Source organism: Numida meleagris, chromosome 2 (assembly GCF_002078875.1).
Source record: "Numida meleagris isolate 19003 breed g44 Domestic line chromosome 2, NumMel1.0, whole genome shotgun sequence".
In the NCBI taxonomy this organism is placed as follows: domain Eukaryota; kingdom Metazoa; phylum Chordata; class Aves; order Galliformes; family Numididae; genus Numida; species Numida meleagris.
The window spans coordinates 34529236-34554809 of NC_034410.1; the positions used below are offsets into that span (position 1 = coordinate 34529236).

The 25574-nt window shown below is 42.1% G+C and overlaps 1 protein-coding gene and 1 long non-coding RNA gene across 5 annotated transcripts in view; one reads left to right on the plus strand and one right to left on the minus strand.

Moving 5' to 3' along the window:
* PLCL2 (phospholipase C like 2) overlaps positions 1 to 2224 on the plus strand; it is a 96028-nt gene extending 93804 nt beyond the window's left edge. For both annotated transcript variants that reach the window (XM_021386572.1, XM_021386573.1), the window contains exon 7: positions 949 to 2224. In XM_021386572.1, coding sequence (XP_021242247.1) covers positions 949 to 1128 — 180 coding nt within the window. In that variant the 3' untranslated portion in view covers positions 1129 to 2224. The remainder of the gene's footprint in view (positions 1 to 948) is intronic.
* Positions 3368 to 22869, minus strand: LOC110393584. Of its 3 annotated transcripts, none has more exons than XR_002435046.1 (4): positions 22551 to 22869; positions 21598 to 21732; positions 18098 to 18305; positions 3368 to 11589 (listed from the first exon to the last, which is right to left on the minus strand). It is a non-coding gene; the product is annotated as an uncharacterized LOC110393584 (long non-coding RNA). The 3 variants fall into 3 exon arrangements; XR_002435045.1 differs by having other exon boundaries at positions 3368 to 9991; positions 10073 to 18305; XR_002435044.1 differs by having other exon boundaries at positions 3368 to 18305.

Here is a 25574-nt window from a genome sequence, read left to right on the forward strand (position 1 = left end):
AAAAACAAAGTTGGACTTCAGCCTTATTTGGCAGAGGAAGAGAGGTGACGTAGCAGTTATGTCTCTACAAGAGAAGTGTCTATCAGAAGCTAGATTTTATACCAGAAAGAAATGAATACCCCAATTGCTGGAAAAGGTGCAGTCAGAGTTCATAACTTTTTGGACATTATATGCAATGAGAGTCTCAAAGAACCACAGTACCTGTTTGTTTTTTTGTGTGTTTGCTTTTCCTCCCCTTCAGTTGTAACTGACATTGCTTAATATCTAGTATTTTTGAAGCATCATCTGTTTTTTCGAGGTGTTGTGGTTAGAGGGCTCTAATAAAAAGAGCTGGAGTAGCTGTAACAGGGAAGAGCCGGATCACCTGAGTCTGGGACAGTTTCTCTTACAGCTTTACTTAACCTGAATTGCAGTGAAGGGTAAGACTGCGAGTAGAGATAGCTCTGAACTGCAGACAGTGCTATGAATTCTCTGTTGTCACTGTAGTTTTTACATGTCACTTCCTGACCTGTATTTTGTACTTCATGTTTTGACAAACTTTGGTTCTTTACCATGCTACTATTGTTAATCATGCTGCTTGGAAAAAAATCTCAAAGAACCAAAAATCAAAGTGGTTTAACTGCTCCTTGAAGTATACAAATGAGCCTTCACAATTTTGTCCATGAGGAAACATTTATGGTCCTGTAGGTTAAAAATACAGAACAGATTACCTTTCTGGAAGCTGTTAGAAATAATCCCTATCCTTTCTTTTTGCTATAGGTTGGCTCCAGAGCAGGCAAGGAGCTTGGTTCTTATCAGTTTGCAAGCATGAAGTAATCAAATATTTATTTATTTACGTACTTTGAACAGGGCAACTCTACCATTAACCTGAAATAAACAGAAGGGTGAAAAATATATTTATGGTCCTATTTATCCACTGTGTATTCAAACAGCATTTTTGTTTTGCAGGGACAAGCTGATCTTCTCAAATATGCTAAAAATGAAGCACTGGAGAATCTGAAACAAATCCATTATGCCACTCTTTCATGTGGACTCAATAAGCCAGGCACTGAAAACGCTGAAATCTCAAAGCCCCGTCGAAGCCTGGAGGTCATACCTGAAAAAGCAGGTGATGAAAATGGAGAATGAGAGAACTCTCTTCTCGTAATTATGGAGTTTATAACTCTGTGACCAATTGTAGCTGCATAGGACATTTGCTTTGCACTTACTGTTGAAAAATATTTGGAATCTTCAAAGCACAACTGGAGAAGCTAATTACAATCTATTGAAACTGTGAATGTATGTAGCAGCTCTGCTTGTGAAGGCAATGATATTGTGTAACACGGAAATTACATTATTGGCCAAAATGTAGTATGTATGTAAAAGATACTGTAATTCAGAAATAGTGTGCTGAAAAGTTTATTATAGTGCCATAGGGAAGTGAACGTTTTTTAAATGAGCTGTGATGAGAAAACAGTTCGCAGAATGTGACAAGATGCCTTGATTTTCAAACAGATTAGATGTGCTGGTTCTCTGTTTCTTTGCACAGTTCTGTAATTGTGCTAGCAAGGTGAATTATTGTGCTCCTAACTTTTGAAAATCAGGTCTGAAAAAGTGGGATCCACATGTTTCACACTGTATGTAATTCAGCCGATCAGATATTTGGATTTGAAGTGTTATTGATTTTATTGTAGAGCCATAAATTAAAATGAGAATGTAATTAGACAGTGATCACTGACTTCAGTGCACTATAGGAGAGCCATTATGTAAAAGGAAAATGTGCAATCAATCTGATAGCTTATGTCAGAAAAAGATTCATACCTATTTTGCCTAAGATCTTCTGCAGATGTGTGTAGATAATGTGACCAAACTGCAAGCAAAATGTTGTAAATAGTTTTTCATTTTGTGAAGTGAAGTGCTCATCTTAAAAAGTTTTATGAGATCGCTCCTAGACAAGTAAAGCTTTTAACTAAATTTTAACTTTTTTATTTTTCAAGTATTTTCTTCCTTATGGAATATGCGATATCTCAATAAGCTGATTTGTCAAAAAAAAAAAAAAAATGCTGTTCTGGTTCTGTTTGTTTGGTTTTATGACGACATTAGGTAAAGGTATTGTAGCTGATATGCTCATTGTAAAATGACTATACCAACCTAGAGTGTTCTCTTACTGTTTCTGATTTAACAATTAAATGGACTATATAGTTACAGAAGCTAATAAATTTGAAGAAAAACAAGCAAAATCCTACAGAGATCAAAATGAAGTTTCTGTTCAGTTGTGAGAAAAAGTGGAAGATGGTAATGTCTGTTGCAAATCACTGTTTTAATTAGAACTCTTCAAGACATCCATTCTACACAGATTTATCCATTTGTTTAACCAATTCAAGATCCTATTTTTGCATTTAGATTGTAACGTAAATCTATGTATAGATAACATCCTGTTAAAGTCAGTAGAGCTCTGACAAAGAACATCAGTATACCCGCACTCAATCTGAATTGTTAGGGACTTACATTTATTTTCTAGTCTTTATAAAGTTAAAGAAAGATGAAAACAATTTGCACAGTAAATGTCACATCTTAGCTTGCATTTTTAAATGTCAAACTGAATGGGTTCGGAGCACTTTTAGAAGGTGCTAAGCTCTCTTAGTGTCCAGTGACAGATCATATGCCTCAATATGATGATCCTGCCAGGAATGAGGTCTGCTCTGACTTACAAAATGAAGTGTTTAACCCGTGGTGAGCACCTGCAAGCACTGCTTTGTGAGCAGTCCTTCTCTGTGTTGTCAACTGCAAGCTTTCCGTTGGCACATCCGCTTGATGGAAAGCAACATGACATTGGCTGTTACCAGCTGTACTCCGAGCCAGCGTAAAATTAGTCTTCCAGGGTCAAATCTATTCCCGAATTATCTACAGAACAATAACTATGTTACATCAAGATTTAGCTGGGCCATAAATTGACAAGGTCAGCTTCACTTTATCAGAAAATCCAGTACTCGGGCTGCTGGAATTTTACCACCAACTTCACTCCCAGCTGAAAGGTATGGACTTCGAAAAAACATCAGCACAGTTGGCGTTACACCTCTGATAGGCCTAAAGGCCACTGAAGCTCCATTATCAGTCCTGGCCCATCATTGTTTTAATGGCAGCTACAGAGTTACATAATTGATATCACAAACAAAGCATCTCTGTACAACCTCTTTCTTCATCTGGGTGATCAGAATTAATGGCTCAGGTGTTCCTACCATTGATAAATTCCTGCTTAGCACATCACATCTTTGAAAGAGGTTGGGTAGCACTGAAAGGATTCAACACACGTAAGGTTGTTTGGTGTTTTTTGTTCACTTTAAGGCAAAAAAAAAAAGTGAAGGATGAGTGTCACATGAGTGAGGGCTGGCAGGTTTTGTATGCTGAACTCTGCAATACATGTAACTCCTCTGATCCTGCTGTATCTCACTAAAAATCAAGATAATTCTGTTTTGTGAGTAATATCCGTATATACCATCTGCCTAAACAAACAAAACAAAACCAAAACAACAAAAGCAACCCAACAGCTAAAATAGATGCGGTTAACAGAATGACCATTTAAATACTTTTGGATTCTAGTATAGTACTGAGACCTTAAAATGGAAGTTGGTTTTGTGCATTATTCATACGTGGTCCAAATCTGTATGTAACATAAAGCCTTAAAATGAACTCAGACACGCTTTGAAAGGTGATGTGTAGCTAAAAATCCTTCAGAGAGTTTGCATGTTACATGCTAAGAGAATGCAACATAAACACCTGCAAGCAAAGTATCAGGTTCTATTGTTAACCCAGTAATGATAATTTCAAAACCAAATTTATTAGCATATTTTTTTCAGTTGTACTTTCTTAAAGCATTGTTTGCATCCACGATGCAATTTATTTTTATTATTAGTCCCTTTTGACAGTGTTTATTTTAGCTTATACAGAAGTATAAACACCCAAAATCTGGTGAAGTGCTCTTAGTAAAACACTCCACAAGTTGATGTTACGCTTTTCTTTGCCTTTATTTTCTTAAATGTGCTGTAATGCAGTTGAACTGTTTATATAGCTTTGAACTCTGGAAGGTGGAGCCAAGACACAAGTGGCTGTTTATCTGACTGTATTTTTGGCTTTTGTTTGACTCCAGTAAGTGAGTAAGGGTATGTGTAGAGAAATATGTCAACATATTGCTTAATTTAAAAGAAAATAGTAATTAGGAAAGGAAACATTCACATAGAGATTATTAGCCATGTAGACGGCAACAGCGAGTTCATTTTTTAACACAAGAAAAAAGATAAAACAGAACCAGCTTTTAAAAGGAGCATCTCTAAAAAATATCAGCCCCATCTTCATTCCTTCTGCCTCACTCCCTTTTCAGCAGTTGTGCTTGGTGAGGTCTGTAGCAGCCACTGGAGATGGAACTGCAAAGCCCAGGACCATGCCCTCCGTCCTCTGAACTCACAGCCACCTGCACATGGCAACTCAGTCCTCCAAGAATTCCTCCAGCAGCACATCCTGAGGGGCACTTCTGGGCCTGTTGATGTCATCAAAGCAGCCAAAGCATTCAAAACAGAGCTCGGGGACAAGTTCTGAAGAAGCTGTGGCCCTTCTGCTCTCAGTGCTGGTCTTCCTACTCAAGTCAACAGGATCAGGACTTAAGCACAGTATTGCAGGATGTCTTCTCCACCTCGGACCTTTTGTTTCTTTATATTCTCATGTTTCTGCAGCAGGAAGTGCTAGGTGGGTGCCCCATTTCATGGACTTTCATGGCTGGTGTAGGCACAGTGGAAGATGCTGTATGAGTCAGGCCGGTTTTCAGCTACCCAGGAATATTTTTATAAGACTCCCTGGCTGGTTACCATGCTCACTTTTTCCTGTTTTGGAGCTGAAGCAGCAGAGAGATGAATCAGAATTGCCAGCATGAAAAATGGAAATGAGCTCCAAATTTTAATTCTGGTCTCCTAATCAAATGAACTAATCCTAAAAGGACCTAATCTTCCAGTCTTGCAGTTCTTACATTTCCATTTGTATGATTTCCTGGATTTCTACTGCATTAATGCAGTTTTGTCAGTAATACTTCTGCTTGCTGTATGCATTGTTTGCTGCACATGTCGAGGGAACTCCTGGCTGTCCTGTGCACGTGTAATAATCTTTCTCAGAATCATAGAATATCCCAAGTTGGAAGAGACCCGTAAGGATCATTGAGTCCAACTCCTTTCAATAAGCCTGAATCTACCTAGTTTTACACCTGTGTTGAGGATCAAAATGGAGAGTACTACTTGCAAAGGGGGCAATCTTGCAGCCCATGCAGTGGTGTGTACTTCACACCCCATGGCTGACAGCTGGAGAGCTGCTGCGGTGGGATGCCTGGCCCATGGGATTTTAATACTGGGGAAGTCGTTAGCTTGCTGCTTTTACCTGTAATGGGTGTAGGACTTCACCACTTTTTTCTTCTTCTATTCACACCTCATCACTAACCAGTTAAGCTTTCTAAATAGAATATTTACTAACTTGGTTTAAAAATTAATAGATCTGCAGGTATCCTATCTCCAGTTGTTTGAACTCCTGTAAAAGTCTGAAAAAACTCCCCACAGTCTTACAACTCTCAGGTTCTTATTCCCTCTGTCGTGAAAGCAGTCGTGGAACAGATCAGTCCTATAATTTTCCAAACTAACCCGTGATTCCCTTTATTCTTTACAACTTGTTCTCAGTAAGAAAAAAGGCAGTAAAACTATTCAAGGTTTTCTGGTTATTTCTGTTTCCGGACACTATTAAACTTCCCTTTCTGACTCATCACCTCTGTTCTCTGGTGGCTGGGGAAAGGCAGAGCTGCAAAAAGCAGCACAGCAGAAGGTTAGAAACAGGGCTTGAGTGAAGAGCAACAGGAACCCTTGTAGGCACAGGGGAGCACCCGCTGTAGAGTGTAGCGAGCTGGAAAGCAGAAGGGAGTGGGGAGGCAACTGAATGTTAAACAATATGGGGAATTTTAGCCCAGGAGTATGGGCAGCCATGGGATGGCGTGGTCTTGGTGTCATCCCATAGGATCCCTGTGCTCTGGAGGATCCAGTGGCACTGGAGATGTTAGTGGTCCCTCAGGACAAAATGGATGTGACGTGGGAGCACACTGTGGGAGCACTGCCAACGCGGGTTCAGCTGCCACCAGCCACTCCTGCCTGGTTGGAAGTGCCTTGTCCTTGCTGGAATATCTGCAGCCTGTAGAGGAGCTTTTGGATGGAGTGGAGGTGAGCTGCCCGTGTATCCGTGGAGATAGAGGTGGAGTGCGGGGTCCAGCACTGCACTGTGAGCCAAGAGCTGCTCGGGGAGAAGGAAAGCAGCGCAGCCAGGAAGTGGAGCGCAGGAACTCAGGCCAGGTTTTGTTCTCCATCCCTTGGTTTCCTCCATCAATAAATTGGAGGAAATGACACCTAGCACATTCTGAGGTAACAGAAGAAACATATTGTGACTGCTGAAGAAAATTCCCCCCCCCAGTGCCTGCTAGGAGTGAAATAAAATGCCTAATAAATAGTTCAACTTTAGGATATATTTGAATGTCATGTACATTGGGTTTTACAAAGCACATTCATGTCCAAGTGTTTTTTCAGAGGTACGTGCTCATCAGTCATGCTCCAGCATGCCATGGGCTGCTGAGGAGGCCTTTAACGTATAGCTGCTGTCAGTCAGCTGCAAAGCGAGCCTGGGTGTTTGGGGTCCTGAGGGCAGAGGAGTTAAATATCACTACTGCCCTGTAAGAGAGTAAGAGATCTTTATTTGTGTAACATACTGGTAATGATTGTGCCAGGACTGCTGAAAAATGACGACAGAGGGAGTAGACAAGCAGACCTCCTCTGGGACCAGTGTGGGGCTGTGGGTAGGGATCTCACTGCAGAGTGCAGAGCATCCCTGCAGCGAGCAGCTGTGCCACCATCCGTGCTGCGGAGAGGGAGCAGCCAGCCAGCAGCACTGGAAACAGTGCTTCCTGAACATCCTTCTCTGCCGAGCCGTGCTTTGTGCTCACCTTTCCTGTACACAGGCTTAAAGAGCTGCACACTTCACCCTTGTTGCCATTTCTGTGCTGTTTCATTCCCTCTGGCAATAAGAGCAATGTAGTTATGAAATAGGTGAAAGCTGGCAGGCTGTGGCCTTGCTCCAGCAAAGCAGGTGAGATCCGAAATTGGAAAGGAAGGAGGAAGGACCTCGTTCTGTCCTGGGCCTTGTCTCACAACCAGTACTCAAGGTTTATTTGCTTGATGAAAGCTGTATCAGTTTGTAACTGAACATCTTTCTAGATGAAGATGAGAGCAGCATGATCCCTGGATGAGGGGGCCCTGAGAGACACCACGCACCCACACTGATGCACAGGGCAGTGTGCAGATCTCTATACTTCAACAAAAGTGCCCACAGTTTTCATAATCTACACAGGGAAAAAGCCATCCCCAGCGCAGTTCCCTATATTTAAAGTATTTACTTTCTTGTATAGATACAAACAGTAGAAGAATAGAAAGGCGGTTACTAATGCTGGAACTGCAGCTTTTTCAACTTGCCCAAGTAGATAACATGCAAATTACACTGATGTCATTCCCCTGGGTTCTGAACCTCTCTGAGAATCTGACCCTGGCACTCAAGATTCTGTTTATAAACTGCTCACCAGAAGAACCAGATAAAAATTATTTCATGAACTGTACTGCAAGTAATAGCATTTGTAGTGCTATAAGAATGGCTACATTTGATACTATGGCATTAGTTTTTCTAGATTCTACTGAGCAATGTTTTGCGTACAGAACAGGTAAATAACTGGTGAAATCCTTTAATGCAATGAAAAACTGGGAAATGCAGAAATCCATGAAAGAAAATGCTTTTTTTTTTAGTAGGCAGTATTCACTGCCACAGGACTTCATTGAAGTCAACTGACTAACTCAGCAAGCTCAAGAAGGGTACTGGAGTCCTCACAGCTTATATGGATTTTCATAGTCACAGCACACTGCAGTAAGCATGGGAAGGTTAAATCTCCTACTTCAGGGCTTAAAAAAATCTCTTTTTTTGTAATGACAGAGAACTTTGAACTATACCCTGGAAAACTGGTACAGGTCAGTGGCCAACGCTAGTTGCTACAGTAGACAGGGTGCATTTAAAACTATGTAATTCCTGAGTTTTTTGAGTAAATTTAAAAATACTTCCACGTTTAAGACATACACTGCTCTTGCCAAAAGGCATGAAGAAGGAATTGCTCTCTGCACATCCACCAGCAGAGGCAAGCACCGAGAGCTGGGTGTTAAAAATGAGGAGAGGTGACTCCCAAGCATTGCTTTGGTCTGCACCACTTTAAGAGCAATGAGAGATGTAGGGCTCCAATTAAAGGAATTTTGCGGGGCTGCAGTGGCTAGATGGGGAACCTCCCTCATTTGGAGACGTTTGTGCCCTGTGCTGGGGAGTCCAGAAATGTGGTTTTGTCACAGTGATTTATCCCAGGGCTGACTGCTCCCAAAACTGCTGCTCCCATCATGGGTCGTATCAGGGCTGGCAGCTGCCACAGAGTGATGTGGAGGGAGGTGAAGGAGCCACACCAGTGAAGCCTGGAAGGTTAATAGTTTCTAAATGATCACGATGGAAGGGAAAGTAAACGATGGTTGGAAAGTCCCAGAAGACAAAATTATTCTTGCAGGGATTCTCTAGGGATACAATAAAAGAAACAGAAAGGGGTGAGGGCTGCTCTGCTGGTCCATTTGCATTGTGATATGGCATTTTCAGATCTCACTTCTGCAGCACAGACTTAACTATTTGCTTAGGGAGAGAACACCCTAAATTGAACTTTATCATATCCTAAATCTTCCAGGCAAAACTCAACAGCTCGGTACAGATAACCGTATGTTGTCAAAATTAGACAACAGCTTTGGCCTGGGTCAGTTCTCGTTGTTTTAGACTGAGCATAGAGAAAAAAAGAAAGAATCATTTCACAGTAATTGGTTCTCCTACTGTACTTATCCCCAATTTTCTGAACTGTCAAGCCTCGTTTCTTCTGTTACATAGATTGACAGTCCTCTCAATAGTAATTCTCATTATGGTTTGAAGGACACCATGGCCTAGTTTTCCAGGGGAAGCACTGAGCGAGGGAAACACAGCCTGCTATTACTTTGTCCATGGTGCTCTGTAACGCTGTTAATGATGCTGGGTTCCTCCTCACGCGCTGGCAATTTGCTGGACAGGACAACTGACAGAGCTGTAATTCATCAGCCACAGGCTTGGGTGTAACAGACTGTGGCAAGGTGGCAAGTGTCCCAGTGCGAGGGATTCTGGCTGAAGGAAATGGGGAGGTTTCAGAGGTCCAGCTGCTGTTTTTGTGTGTTTTGATGCAGCCACACAGAATAATAATTCATGCAGGATTACAAAGAGTGAGGATGGGTTGCTGAAGGGAGGGGAGAAACGTCCACTAAATGATGTTGTGGAAGGTTGTGTTTTCTCTGTGCTGGTCAGCACTCATCTGAAATAATATCCCTCATAGAATTCTATTAATTCATTACCAATTTGATATGAAAAAGGCTATGTTTCCACAAAGTTTTTTTTATCCTTTAATTAGATTTTTCTGTTATTGATGTTCCCATAGTAAAGGTTATGTTTGAAAGGAATTTATACACTTACATGACATTTAAAACTGCAGAAACAGTGTGAAATCATTGCATACAAACGTGCTATTAGCTGCATGTCAGCAGCCAATGAATTCTCTGCACTTCTAATCCTTTTTTAAGATCTTGAAGCACATCAGATATTCTGACATTTTATGGCATTTAAATGTCTCAGCAGCGGGACTTTGTTCTCTTCATGCACATAGTCTTCTTCTAAGGCTGAAAGAGATCTGACATGGCAGAAGAAGCAGAGAAGATGACAAAATGGGCTGAACTGCCAACTATTTCTCATGTAAATTGTAGCCAGCTGAACTCTAAATGTGAGCTGAAGGCTCAGCCTTATCCAGGGGATTGTTGCATGCTGAGGCCATCTGGGATTGGAAGGGTGCTTGTGCCTAAAACAAAGTTAAATTCATATTCAGCTGGAAGTTCTAATGGGAAGAAGTGCAAAATTTGGTGTCAAAAAGATGCATTACCACATACTGGATGATCCATTGTGAAACTCTTCTCAGAAGCTTCAAACTGCCGACTGCTTTCAGCCACAACATCAGGGCTTTGTAAAATGAAACCTGACACAAGTGAAAATAGCTTAAATGGCCGAGAAATGGAGCATGTTTATTTCATTAACTGTTTCCCCAGCAGTGCTGAAGTCCCAGTGTGCCAGCATGGGCAGACAAGCAAGCAACCACAACTCACCTGAGGCAGCAGGGTGCTCACGTCTTTCCCTTTTGATAGAGCACTTGGGAACAGGAGCTTTATGAGCTGTTATTCTCTTGTTCTCCACTGTAGGTGCAAAAATGCTTCTCACTGTCATGACCTAGCGGTCTTCCACCAGGACTGTAACACTCTTGGGGTGGGTATGTGGCCAGCCATAAGAGCATCAGTCCTCTGCTGCAGGTTCGTCACACAGAGAGGGCTCAGCAAGTGGGGCAGGTAACAGAAAGCACAATAAATTTGGAAGAACAGCAGTGAGGGTTTTCTTCATTCATTGGGTGCTTGCTTTGGGCTTAATCTGCAAAGGGGGGTGCTGAAGCACAGCACAGGTTAAAACAGAGGATATTGAGTCTTGCCGGCATATCAGATAGAGAGGGCTGCCCCAGCCAAAGGAGCATCTAATATATCGATCTATGCAGGGGCATAACAGCACCATACAGGTATAAGCAGACCTTGCACATGAATCTTGCACATACCATGTACATCAGAGGTATTTTGAGGTGAAATTTTGAGGTCCCTTCCAACTGAAACCATTCCAAGACTCGTGCTATGATTCCGTGAAATCCACTATGGCCTCTTCAAAGTTTCAGGGTCTAAGCCAGCTCATTGCAGAGCCAGCTGTGTCCAGAGTCCCGCACTGAATGCTCACAGAAGAAGAGGCTTTACTGCTCCTTCTCTTAGTAAGGCAAGAAAACTCTCTGAAATCAAAGGGCTTTGTCTTGCAAAGACCCATCTAGGAAATGCAGTTTCATCTTTTTCCAAGTAGCATAAAACTCGGCCAGTTTTAAGGGAGACAAAGCCAGCCTCTCAATTCTTTTTGCTTGAGTTGAAAGTTGCCTGAAGCCATGGATCACATGAGAAACTTGATTCATATGAAATATCAGGATTATTTCAGAAAAAAAGTGTGAGTTTTATCTAAGGGCACAGTTATAATGACACATACTTGAGAGAAAATGACTTAAAAAGTCCAAGTTCTTCATACCTCAAACCAAGGGGGATCATTTTCCAGAGCATGGAGACACGAGTAACTTGTAACTTGTACATGGAATCACCGATTTTAGGTTCAGACTCCATGACATTTACTGAGTAACAATTTGCATTAAATCCATGTTCTCTTTTTTTAACTTGGAGGAAATCCAGGGCCACTGTTTTCACTGACAGTGGGAAGGGAAGAGAATTTCTATGCAGGGAGGTCTCTATTCTTCAACCAGTCTTAAAGATGAGCACACCTTTTGGAGATGTGAAATTAACCTCCAAATTGCTTCCGTGAGGATGCAAACTGCAAGTAGAAGAAAAGTGATTCAGTGCCCTGTAATCCAGAAATGAGATGTCAACCGAGCTGAGGCCAGCTGACCACGATGGACCTGGCCAGAGATATTTTGAGAAAGAAATATATTTTTGTAAACCTCAAACCGCACTGCTTCCTTGACCCCAGCTGAACATACGAATGACTGTGCATCTGTCAAACTGAGGCTAGGTGTGCTGGTGTCCTGGGATCTGGAAGGAAGGCTTTGTATGCTTTATATATATCACATTACTTTGGGTGTACCACAGACTATTTCTGGCTACCTTGTGGCAGAAGCCCTTGCTCTCCTACGCTACGAATTTTCTCCCTGAATAATACTTCAACACAGCTAACATATGGCCGCTCTAAATGGCAGATCTCACGGACTGCTTAGAAGGGGCTCAATTCCAGTGAGCAAATACTGGACCAGAGGGATATCACCACAGCTGATAGGAATGGCTATACTTAGACCAAACTTCTCAAAGCAGAATTGCACCACTAAAAATCAAGGCTTATTGGGCTACTCTCCTGGGATGTCATCTTTGAAAATGTCAGTCATGATGCAAATAACCATCAGATGTCTCCCTTGGGGTACATTATTCACATAAAACATTCTGATTTTAGTCACTAACAGTTTTTTATAGTCTAATTTTTACACACATTTTTGTAAATATTTTTCTGTGGTCCAGGGTGAGGTTGTTTCTAACTTTGTCATCTCTGTTGCTTTGCCTGCCCCTATTTATAAAACTCTTGCTGCCTTTCCTGAAAGTTGCCATGCAGCTAAATTTATGATCTTAGTGGCTACTGTTTATTTTGTACCTCTGCAGAAAACCAAAGGAAACATCACGGATCTGTCTTCTTGGCTTGAAGAGTGCCACTGTGCAGGGACAAATTGGTCTCGGGTTCATTTTACTAAAAAGTTCCTGGCAAACACTCTAACACGAGTTATAAACACCAGTTCACCTAGTGTCTCCTGCCTAACAATTCTTCATCTGGAGTAGGACTTTACAGCCACGTTCCTTCCTTCCTAAGAGATCCAGGATGATGAAAATTAAAAATTAAACAATTTTGTAGGCTGTGTTGTTCAAGGGCTAGTTTTTCCCTTGGTAAAACTTTCACTTGATTCCTAGCTTGAGTCTGTCTGCCTTGAGCTTTCACTCATTCACCAGATAAGAGATCCTACTGTAATCAGAAGTCTTTCATGTGGTCTAATCACGCTGAAACACAAATTACATTATGCATCAAATTGAAGCATCTTCCTGAAGTGCCCTGTCAAGACCTCAAGTCATTCTTTGGCCTTCCCTGCTAATCCCTTTTGATCTCTCAACATAAATTCTGGTGTTGATGCTATGAAAATAGAAATAGTATTCCAAGAATGACACAGATATGGTTCTAGCTACTGATGTATCACATGAGCTCCCTCTGCTAGTCACACATCTCTTCTTTCCCAAATATATGCTCAGCGCCATCATGTAGTCAAGTGATGGAATTCCATCTGTACAAATGAATTCACCTCATTTTTATTCATACTTCAGTAATTTGTGTCCTCTGCAAATTTTATCCTTAATTCTATTTTCTTTCAGAGCAGCATAAAGAAATAATTGAATGCAATTGAATGCAAGAAATAATTGAATGAAAGGCCTACATGGCGCCCCACTAGAAAGTCTTCTTCAAGATGGTGTCTTCCTGTTCACAGTTAATTATTAACATAATTCAACTAATTTTAGGTACTGCCATTCATTTTAATTTGAAGTGCACAACACAGAATATCTGCACAAAATTGTCAAATTATAACCTCATCAACTAAGTTAAGCTTACTTGACCTATTATGTAGTAAAATCTTTTATACTGAGTTTTCTTAAGTCATCAACCTTTGAATTCTCTATCCTCTTTCCTCTCCCCGATTTCAACCAGGGAAAATTGCTTATTACGATTTGTTTTCCAGGACTGTATAGATCGTGCAGCATCTGTGTTTATCCCTCTAGAATCCCTCTAGATTTCCTGGCTTGTCATTCTCAGGAATTTTCTCGGTTTACCACACTTAATGAGGAATAAAGTCAACGATTCAGATAGTTTTGGAGCAGTTTTAAAAATGAGGGACCAAATCTATTCCTTTTACTCAAAGGTAACACTACTTCAGCTGTAAACACGTGGTTGAAGTAATGTACAGCTTTGAAACAAGGACAAAGCATCTGATAGACACAGTAAAAGCAGATATAATCTTCAGTGTGAAAGATGGGTTTATGATCAGAAAACAAAGCACAGAACAGAGCTTGGTTTTTGTTCCTGAACATCATGTGACTGCTGATGCTCCCCTGCAGGAAATATGAAACGTAACACTGACTCGCTTTGGTGTCTACTGCGAACCCACAAAACATCATTCTTTGAGTCCTACACGTCTCAGGCTTGATGAAGATCATCAATTTATGCTCTCTTCACTTCTTTTCAGTTTACTCTAGACAAATTGGGAAAGCTTGAGATTACACATTTCTAGGAACCAGGTATAGCCTTGCATAACCACCTTGTTGCTTCAACTACCTACCTTTACAGCGCCTTTTTATATTTTTAAGCATAAGTTCCTAGTACTGAAACATATCCCTTTGGAAGGACATCAGTAAGCATTCCTATGTTGCATTCATTGCAAGTATAAAGAAAAACCATCACAACAATAACAACCAAAATCAACCAAATTAAAAAAACCCTAGAAAACCCACTCATGAACAAACATGTTTTTAAGTCCATTTTGCAGATCTTGGAACAGGCATGAAAACAGATTTTTAGCAGTCAAAACACAACAGTGACCAGTTCCTATTTAATAAGTGACAGGTGTCATTCAGACTAATTTGTACTATTTTCATTTAGGGTTTTTAAATTATTTTTCATATTTTTTTTACTTTCCTTTCTAGCACTGAGATATAGAGCCAGATTCTTTATGATAATACTATTTTACTAATTAATATAATTAAGCTGTGTATGTAGTTTTACAGAGTAGAGCAAACTATTCAAGATCATCACCATTAGGTTGAAGAGCTGACAATTGATGGAGATAATTTTATCTTAACGGGCTGTAACCTTTCTGCAAGCAACCCCCTCCCCAAGGGGAGTTCTTCAATTGAATCAACAATGCTTCTGGGGGGAATGAAGAACTTTGCTCTTTAAGAATTGTATAAACAGATCTTCAGCTGCTCCTCATTGCTTTGCTTGAGAAGGAAAGCAGCAGCTGGTTATTAATACCTGCTGTGCTCTGCTTTGACAAGCTTGCATTTAAGAATAGCAACTACTGTGTAGCTACACTGTAGGCTGAGAAGTGGGGTTTTTGAAAGTATCAAGAGTGGTCTGGAGAAATGTTGGCAAAATAATACAGTATCTGGGTCAGGTGAATGACAGTACTTGGAGTGGTTCCTAGAGAGGGAGGCTGGGGAAATGTGCTTTAAACTGCTGGTGCATTCGTTATTGCTCAGGTACAAGAAGGCCTGACAGGAAGATAAATGTAATTTGACAACAAGTTGAGGAAAGCTCATCATAATCACAACTGTCAGCCTTAAAGCTTTGATAAGCAGGATCTGGAGGGACATTTTGGGCTTTTTAACAGTTCCCAAAAGCTATTGTTTTGCACTGGAGGCCCAAACATCTCATTGTCCCTGTGGAAGGGACCTTCAGAATTGACCAGACAGAGCCCATGAAGCGGCCCATGAAGACTCCATGTGTCCTCCCAATGCTTTTGGTGGGCTCTGAGGCAGACCTGCAGCAGCTAGTGGGTGGTTTTTCAGTAGACAGTAGTTTTGCTCCAGATCTGGTGACAGGTCATGTAACAGCTCCCTTTGGCTTGATCTTACCTCCAGCAATCGTACCTCCTTACTGCCTCACTGACGCCTTTTGCCTCCTCATGGCCTCTGGAGGACAGGGTCATAGAGAGGCCTTTTTCTCCATGCCTACAGAGCCTGACATTGTGGGTGAAAAGCTTGTCTTTGTGAGCTCTTGGTTTTACGTGAAGTGTCTTTTCATTCACAGCAAACAGCTACTTTCTGCCATTCTTTACTTTTTTTAGCCCTGGTCCTTAACCCAAGTGAGTTTGCAGGAGCAGGGGCTGGAACCAGTGCCCTCCCAGAGCCTGCTCTCCTCTGTGGACAGGTGCCAGCCTTGTTGCGCAAGGATCTGGCCATTCTGGGGAAGCACATGGGAAACAAAATTTGCATGAGGTAATATGTAACAATAAAACTCCAGCAACAACAAGAAGCAAGCCTGAACTATCTCAACAGCTTTGTGGTTTGATGCATGTCAAGCTTTTGTTCGATTTTAAGGTTCACTCTCAGCTTGGTGGAGGCAGTTAATTTATCTCCATTTCATACCCATCATTAAAACCAGCAGCAGTATGATGCATGTTGCACTTTCTGGTACTATAGGTCTCAAAGCACTTCTCTACAGGCCACCAGTACTGATACAAACAGGTTAAAAACAGTCCAGGCAAGTACAGCGCTAGTGGCTGGGAATCTCACCAAGCAGAGAATACTTGGAAAACCAAAATGAATTTAGAGTTTTTCCATGTGAATCCTCCTGTTCATTGAACTAATTCTTGTTCAGTCTACTGGGAACCACTGAACTAATTTCTAGGAGGTAATTAACTGAAAAGCCGAGGTTTTTTTTCTTCCTCTGGCTCCAGCCTTTAACGTTATGATAGATTATATACTTAAAATTTTTTTTTCCATTTCTTAGATGGGAATTTGCTGCTGATACAGACACTACATGTATTCCCTTCCTGATATCATATAATTACAACCTTTTTTTACTTCATTGGGTATCTCTCTTTGTCTCATAGAGCTGGAAAGTTAAATTGTGCAGTGGAGAAAGAGAATTACCATTTTTCCTTGAAATGCAAAACCAACATTATGGGTGGTTTATTCAAGCCTTTGCTTCCACCATCTTTGCAGTCTACAGTCAAAGTTCTCCTTTAGATGCTCACAGCAGGACACTAATAGAGAAAGTGTCTCAGCAAAGCTGATTGTGCCATCAGCAGTGGCAATTGCACAATGCAGCTTCTATGCTATGGCCACAGCTGAGAGCGTTTGCATAAAAAGCAAAATCTACTCAGACAAGATCAAGGAAAAAATACAGCTTATTTTTCAGTTGCTGTTGTATGCATTCTGTGCGATTTTAGTGGCACAAGAACCATTGGCAAGACCCAGAAGTGATGTCACAAGAGGCACTTCATGTAAAAAACTGAGTAGCATTAGTCAAAAGGAGCAGACTGAAGCCCGAAGTCTTTGTGGCTTGAAAATGGGTGTGCTGGAGATTATTTCTCCTATGAGACATTTATATTAACTATAACTGTAACGACAATCAGCATTACTTTCTTTTGTGCGATTGAATTACGTGCTGGTCAGAGCACAACCGCTGCTGCAAGGCTGCTCATTAGCTATTGTCTTTAACAGATGCGCCAAAGGAAAGGAGCTGGTTTGATCAAAGGCAAGGAGGGCAGAGCAACCACAAAGAAGACCTGAGCTCTCTTCATGACATTGTCATTCATAAGGTCAAATTACGTGTGACAAATCAGCATCTCATCTTCCTAAGCTTTGTACCTCCAAAATGAAACAGATGGGCTGTATCAGCTTCCTCCCACTGTTAAACGAGGATGAAGCATGCTGACAACTCCCACTGGCGTATTGCTTTGAGGTCTACAGGCTCCAAAAAACACAAAGGGTTAACCTTGTTGCAGGGTGACTTTTTTCCGTGTTCTTGTTTTAGAGAGAAGGGACATTTATTTTTAATATTTTTCCATTTGGATTTTGTCTTAGTTTAGTGTTTGAGGGTGGACCTATATTAACACACTATTTCATATTTAACTTTTACAGTTTTCATTATGTTCCCTACACAGGCACACAGACAATTTTGCCTTTAGGAGTGGGCAACACATAAGTGATAGCACACATTGGGCATTTCTACTGTTGTATTTGTGTTATGAAAAAAAAACATGTCTCCGTTGATTGTGTATGTGATTTAAGGGGAACTAAGTCTGCATTAATTTAAGCTTCTCCGTTTTATGTATTATACCATTTTTGTAAGAAAATAAAATTTGATGCACAGTCAGCAACCAATTTTAACCTACAGATCATAGATCTATGTTACACTGTGATCTTCAAATGGACAAAGAACAATGTAGGTTTATACTTTCATATATCTTGCTTAACACTGTTTACTTCCTCTAATGACTTCAGCACAGTCAATCAATTTTTCTCAAGCACAGCTTAAGGCTGCAGGTTATTTTGGACTTACTCAGGCATCTTCCAAATAAAACAAAGACAGCTGACCATAAAGCACATGATATTTCCGATGACATGATTAACATTTTCTCAGCAGAATTGATAGAGGAGACAAAAGCCCACTCCATCTTCAGAGAAAGAAAGCTGCAACTCTAGTTGGAGATGTAGCTAAGGAGGAGCATGAGCTTGGAATTAATTGTGCTGTAATCTCATTAAATTGACATGGTTGCATGGGGTGGGAATACCTTTTGGAAAGGTGACTGTAAGAGCAGTGTGAGCCTTCTCCGTATTCCCTTGAAATCATGCAGGGACTGCATGTATGTTGTTCCCTATCATGTCATGCCGAGGATGTAGTACTGAGGCTGACACAAAGAGGCTGCTCACAGTGGGGACAGAAGTGATTCCTCCTCATGCTGATACCTCAGGGGTAGGCTATCTGTTCTCAGTGTGGAGCTGGAAAAAGAAAACAAATAAACGTTAAAAAGGCGCACACTGTACGCAAACCAAAAAGAGGAAACTTACTCAAAGCGAGAGCTAAGCGATTGCTGGAATCTTGTCTGTTTTTAAAAATAAAATCTTAGTCAGAGTAGGGGAAAGAGTATATTTAGAGCCAACAAAACAACCTGGCTTTCCTGGCTCTCTCTATGCACTATTTTGCCAGACTCCAGCTAAAACCACCCAGTTTTTCCCCTGGAAACAAACAACCCTGTTTGCTCCCAAATCTCAAAGAAAGCCTAATTTTCTTTAAGCTGCTAAAAAAACTTCCTGTGCCTTGAGTTAGCATTGTGTGCCAGGCTTCAACGTGCTGAGAAATGAAAAAGTGCTTTGTAATGGAAAAGCCAGTTCATTCCTCACTATGTGGTGCCATAGTAATAAAAGAGAAAGTTGCAAACCTTCCTGTCTTAAGGAGGCCAGAAGGAACAGGGGATTAATTTAAAGAGTTCAGATGCAAGATCACTGTGATCAGAACTATGTTCTCCAGCCATTTCCAGGCTCAGAAAACACTGTTTTTCTTGATAATTCAGTGAACTGCATGATAGAAAGAGAAAGCTGCATAAAGCCACTCACTGTTACAGAGTGGGAGGTTAATGAAGTTCATTTAACAGACCAGTGGTGCAAACCTGTTATCAGACTGCTTGCACAGATCCCAGATGGCTTAAGCAAAGCTGGGAACTTGAACAGGTACTAGCATTTTGTTATGTGATTAATAAAGCATCAGGATACTTACAGCTCTTCTGCAGCACGGCTAATGACCTTCAGTAACTATGTGCTTTATCCAAGAAGGAGAACATTGTAGGGTACCTCATTTTGGTCAGCTAATTGAATTATTTTGTCACCATTAAATATCTCTGGAAAACCTCAAGCCTTGTCCTCAACTGCTGCAGCATGTTGTGGGTGAAGCAGGTGTTACAGTGAACACTAAAGGCTACTCTTCCTCCTTCCCGGCAGCCAAGGAGCAGCGCCCAATGGGGGGACTGAGAGCGTCCCAGCAGGCTGGTGGCTGTGCCACCTGTATGCAACTGAAAAACAGCCAGGTCAGATGGGACAAGCTACTCCATAAAATGCAGGGATTTTCAGAGGTCTTTTATAGTGAGTTTGTGACAAAATCTGTAGGACTATCATAGAATCATAGAATCATAGAATCACCGAGGTTGGAAAAGACCTCCAAGATCATGCAGTCCAACCATCCACTTACCACCAACATTTCCCACTAAACCATGTCCCTTAGTAAAACATCTAAACATTTCTTGAACACCTCCAGGGAAGGTGACTCAACCACCTCCCTGGGCAGCCTGTTCCAGTGCCTGACCACTCTTTCGGAGAAGAAATTTTTCCTGATTTCCAACCTAAATCTCCCCTGGCACAACTTGAACCCATTCCCTCTTGTCCTATTGCTAGTTATGCAGGAGAAGTGGCCGACCCCCACCTCGCTACAACCTCCTTTCAGGTAGATGTAGAGAGCCATAAGGTCTCCCCTGAGCCTCCTCTTCTACAGACTGAACTACCCCTGTTCCCTCAGCCTCTCCTCATAAGGCCTGTGCTCCAGACCCTTCACAGCTTTTTTGCCCTTCTCTGGATACGCTCCAGGACCTCAATGTCTTTCCTGGGGGGCCCAAAACTGAACACAGTACCTCGAGGTGCAGGCTAATCATGTGCCACTAACTCTCTGCCAGATCACTCTCTGCACCACCTAACCCTCGCAGTGTCAGCCTTTATCCTTGAAAGTGCCTCACATGCTTTTGTATTTTTGTTTGCGTATGAAGTGCTTACTGCTAGTGCAGGCTTTGTCTCTGCAGTATGGTTTGTCCTGCTGTTGACCCTACCATGCAGAGAAACCAACGATCCCGCTTCTCAGTCTTGGCTCTGCACATCACAAACTACCCAGGCTTCAGGAGGTCCTTAGCAAGCCTGCAGCATTTTTTACTGCCCTTTTTTCTAGCCTCTTCTGCAGACCCATGAGGAGTGTTTTTATCATGCAGCAACACTAAGAAATGGACCCCATAAACTGTATTCCTGCTTGCAGGATGCCCCTTTCCCTCCACATTCACCCAGCAGGCATGGGTTTTACATCCCTTGGGTGGAATAGGATCTTGCTTGTGTTGCTCCCTGAGGAGTCTGGAGCCAGTGCATACCCCGCAAGGACAGATGCACGGGTACTGAGGCGAGAAGCAGGAGGCTACATCAGACAGCAAGATTTGATCTCTGCAGACATTAAGGAACACTGTCTCAGAGTACAGCCCAAGAGCAGGACATGCATGCGTACCTCAGCTGCAGCCTTTCCCGGCACTGAACCAGCGGAGCTGGGGGGTTAGAGCAGCCCCTGGCACGGCCCGGGGAGACAGGAGATGCTGCTGGTACATAGCCCAAACATAGGTAACAGGAGCATTATCTATAATAATATATTACTTTTATTGGCCCAAACACAGCATTCTAGTTAAGACACTGTGTTTCACTTACATCTGGTGTTTACACAAGCCAGTGATTCCATGCCAGACAAATCCTGCATAATTTCTTCAGTAAAGAGCAGTTAAAATAGCTGCCTGCAGCATTTCTGCTTTGCCTTCTTGCTAGAGGCAATGGCTGGTTCTGTGGACAATAAAGAGCCAATGACAGGTTCCGCCTAATCAGTTCACTCACCCTTTTAGGAGAAATGCCCAGGAACAAGCAACAATTTTATGTATCTTCAAAACTGGATGACTCAGTAAAGTCACATCTTCAACGTGGCTCCCTAATCAGCTCTCTTTTTTTTATATGTTTCAAGAATGATAGCATATGGCATCCATGGAACTGGAGATTTAAAGCTGTGGAGGTTAGCTTTAATCTTATAGAAGATTATAAAAAATTCCTCAGCAAAGCCATGAGGAGACACTCAAAGAACTTGACCAACATTGCTTAAATAAGAGTTGACTGAGTTATTCATTCCCTTTTTAGCCTGTTTCCTTGAAGCTCCCTACGTAAAATACCTTGATCTCTCTTTTTTTTCTCCATGCCTTGTGGCTGAGGAAAATTAGTAATTTAGGGTTTATGGGTGGAGTGGTAGAGGGTATGTTCTGAAAACAGCTTCACACTGCAGTTCTATGCATCCTAATTTCTTTTTTTCTTCCTGTTGAGAAGCCTATTCTGTGAAGAAACAGCCATGTTGACCACATGCAACCCTGTGTTTATAAAAACTAAGATGTGGATATCAGAATGAAAGAAAGAAGCAAAGAGTGATCATGCAATTATCACACACTTGTATACCAACCTTGCTGGGAAGGGAGGTTCTGCTGAAGATGAAACTGTACGTTCTCTGTGCCAATATTTAAAAGTAACTTAGTGACCTCTGCTGAGATACTCAGAGCTCTTATTAAACTGCTGCTTTGCAGTGAAGAAGGATGTGCTGGTGTGGACAAGATTAGAGAATTAGGGTTAATTCCACCAACCATGTAGGAAGAAGTCTTCCATGAAACCATCTTACATATCCATAGATAATTTATTAATAGAATGCAAGTACCTTTCTACTGTCTCGAATAGACGCAGCAGGTTAGGCACACACAGCGTGCCATCCTAGCCAGCAGGGGAAGCATTTGTCACTTGTTTCAAATTTGCTTCCTCTTAAGTTGATGGCACACTTGATGAACTTTACTAACTGCATTTTGGAAGGCTGGGAAAGACCATTCAAGAAGGAAAAGAACCCATAAAATCTGAAAACAAATCCGGACAGACTGGCTGGATAAACCCTTAAATGTGCTACAAACTCTTTGCATCTGCACCTGTGGCAGATGATGGATCCCTGTTACAGTTGGAGTTTCATTTTAAAACTATGGAGAGGAGTTCTACATGTGAACAGCTTGAAAAAACAGGTCATAAAGGTGTCTAATAAGGTCTTAACTTCCTGTTAAGGGTAGTCCTTCGCACAGAAATGAAAATGGAACCAACTAAAACAATAGAAATTTAGCTGGTCATGATAGCAATCTGTAGAAGTAAATGAAAGAAAAAAACCAATATTTTTGCTCTCCCCACAGATGCCAGAAGGGCAGGACAAGGGCTGGGTAACAGACTGCAGTGCTCATGTCTTCTGCCTACCAGTTCATTTGGAGCACAAAAACTTGTTTATATTGGCTAATTTTTGATATCACACTAACACCTTTACCTTCCCATCTACAGTCGGCTGTAGCATGCAGTTTCTGCTGCTTTTTTTTTTCATGTTCAATGTACCTGTATGAAACCTGTGTGTTTTCTGGGTAGAATTCCTGTGGCTGGAACTTCTCATAGGCCTCCAGAAGGTTGCTTTGAGCAACCCTCAAGTCCAGAATTCCTGGAGAAACACCAGCATACTTGCAAACAGCATCAGACTGACCTGCAAAGAGAAATGATTAACATCTTGTTGGGCTTTGACAGTGAGAAATCAGGCAACCATGGCAATAACCTTGCCTGGGATAACCTTACAACCAGAGATATTTTGGCTATAGAATGGCTCACATCTTTAACTTGCGTGGAGGTATATGGTGCTTTTTGGGAATGGTGGCCCTAGGACTGGGTCATGAACCATGCTGGGGTTTGCAGACCCACATTGCTCCTTCTTAGTGTAATAATTTTAATCAGTTTCAACACTTTGTGAGTGGACTGGGAGGCCTGTCCATGTGTGGAGAGGAGCCAAAGAAGATGCTTCCATTTGTCTCCCCACTGTCTGTAGGAAGGGAAGTACCAGCCTGTAGGCAGGTCCTCGCTGCCCCATGCTATCCATGCCTGTTTGGAAAGCAACTCCTGCATTTCCTGTGGGATTCAGTACCATCTCTCTTGAAACCCAGAGGCCAGGAACCACAGTGCACTAACTCCTGCCAGTAACAGCTCTGTGACTTGCTGTACATGATGTTGCTGTGCCAAAATTAAATACACTGCAGAAGCATGTCAGCTTTCTGCAAGAACAGAGGTAGCTCTAGTGAGCAGCATCACCATGCAGCAGGCAGATAAAAACCTTTTAAAGGATCTTGCTAAGGCAACAGTAGCATAAAAGAACAGAAGAAGAAAAAGTCTGTCTCCAGCTTCCAATTAACCTGCCCCCAGCTGTCTTATTATGTTAATTTTATATTTCGCATGTGTTAGATCAAGGGCAGTACAGATGGCTGCACTCAGGTGTGAGACAGCAGACATGGACTGAGGCACCTGCAGCACTGCTGTCGCCTCCCTGCAGTGTGGGGAGGGGGCTCCAGCGGCCCAGCAGGTCACTGAAGATTAATAAAGCAGTCAGCAGGTAATTATCACCCCCTTGTTAGCCCCAGACTCTAAGGAATACATTAGAGGAATAAAGTAGAGAGGAGCTGCAAGAGTATCAGTGTGAGGCTGCATCTCCTTGTGCTGCAGGGCAGGAGGGCACCTTCCTGAAGGTCCCAGCTTCAAATCGCTGATGGATTTTAGGGGGAATTGCCTCTCTGTAAGGGAAAGTATTGCTATTTGTGCATTTTAGGCAGCTGCATTCACTAGCTCTTTTAGGCTCTAAGCATTCACTAGCACTAACTGTAAGTTTACAGAAAGCAAGATGATCTCCTTCCTTTATCTAGTGGCTGAAGGCATATCTGTCAGATGAATTGCTTTCACTTCTCAGTCTCCAAATCCATCTACCCTACTTTGGGCTTGTGGCAAATGGGAGGCTTTAGGATGATTAATAGTGCCCTTGAGACTACACCTCCTGGATGTAGAAGTCTCATTTGCAGCAAAGACGAAAGGAGTTCAATTAGCCATCTTTGCACATGTGTAGGCAGTGAAGTCATGGCTTTCTCTGCACTGAGTTAAGGCAGCAGATGAATTCCCAAAGCAGAGCACTTGTGTGGTAGGGTTGTTACATTTGCAATCCACTAACTCTTAATTGCTTCATCTCAAAGTGGTGAAATAATGCAGAAGATAGTTTGGGCTAATGCACTTTTGGAAACACTAGCCACAGATAACAAGAGGCCACAAGTCACAATTTTGACTGACATCGGAGCAGAACGAACAAAGAACACAACAGGTGCAGTTTTTAGGTGAGAGGCAAAGTGATGGTACAAAATATAAAGCACAAAACATGGAGAGGGCAGGTTCTCAACATCGTGGGAAGGTCAAAAGTCAGAAAACTACCATTGCTGGTCTCTCTTCTGCACTTTCATTATTAAAGATTGTTTTCCACTTAGTGGTTTTCCCCATCCACAGATAACACGCATTAACTTCTGAACTTGCAGCTGCAAAAAGGAAAAAAGAAAGCAATATTCACGTAGATGGGAATGAATGACAAAAGCCTAGAGATGCATCTCTGTATGCTTTGGCACCAGTCTGGCATGTGCCACTTAACAGCCCTTCTCCTGTGAAAGTTATGGGTAAATAATGATCTCTTTATGGGATAAACAGGAACACATGGAGGGGTGGCAGCAGACCTACTGGCTGAGTCTCCCAATGGCTGCAGGCTCTGGAAAAAATAATGCCCCCTCATGTAGAGCTCAGATATCCCTGCCACAAATAGAGCAGCCGCAGGGACAGCTGCACAGCAAGTTCCCCCAGGTGACACTTGAGATCTGACTTGCTAGTACCTAGAGAGGAGGCAAACAACCTAGAATAGGTGTTGTCCTGTCCTCCTGAAGGCAGGCACGGCCTCAGTCTGCATCCTGCTGTGGCACAGCTCTACCTGCTGCTGGAGAAAGCTGGTCTCCTTGCAGAAGCCTCTTCACACGCTGCTGTATCTCCGCAGTCCTCTCAAGGTGATGGGCAGCTGGCCTCGGGGAATACCCAAGTATGTCTTGGGTTTATCAGCCGCCTCCTCCTTTTCTCAAAAATAGGTCTGCCTTCATGCCAGCTGCTAGTACAGGCCATTACCCTCCTTGGCTGTTTATAGTTTTTTTCCACTGGAACAAAACTGTAGACTGAAAGCCAGAAATGGTTTATTGAATAAGTGAATTAAGATCATGTGTTCCTATGTGGCTGGACAATTTCATATTTAAAAAAAAAGAAAAAGAAAAAAGCAGAGTAGAAAAAGGAGTGAAAGCATAACGTGAAGGCATTTGATGGTAAGGAGATACTGGTGCTGCAGAATGCCTTAAGCCCCCGAGGGCTGAATACATTGACACTGTGAACTCCAGTTTTAAAGTGCAGTTCCTTACACCTGAATCCAGCTATTCCCAGGGCTTACATCCAAATGCCAAACAGCTAGGTTAAACTTCCAGCAGAGCCATCCCTATGAAGAAAGCTAGTGTGGGGCACCTTGATAACATTAAT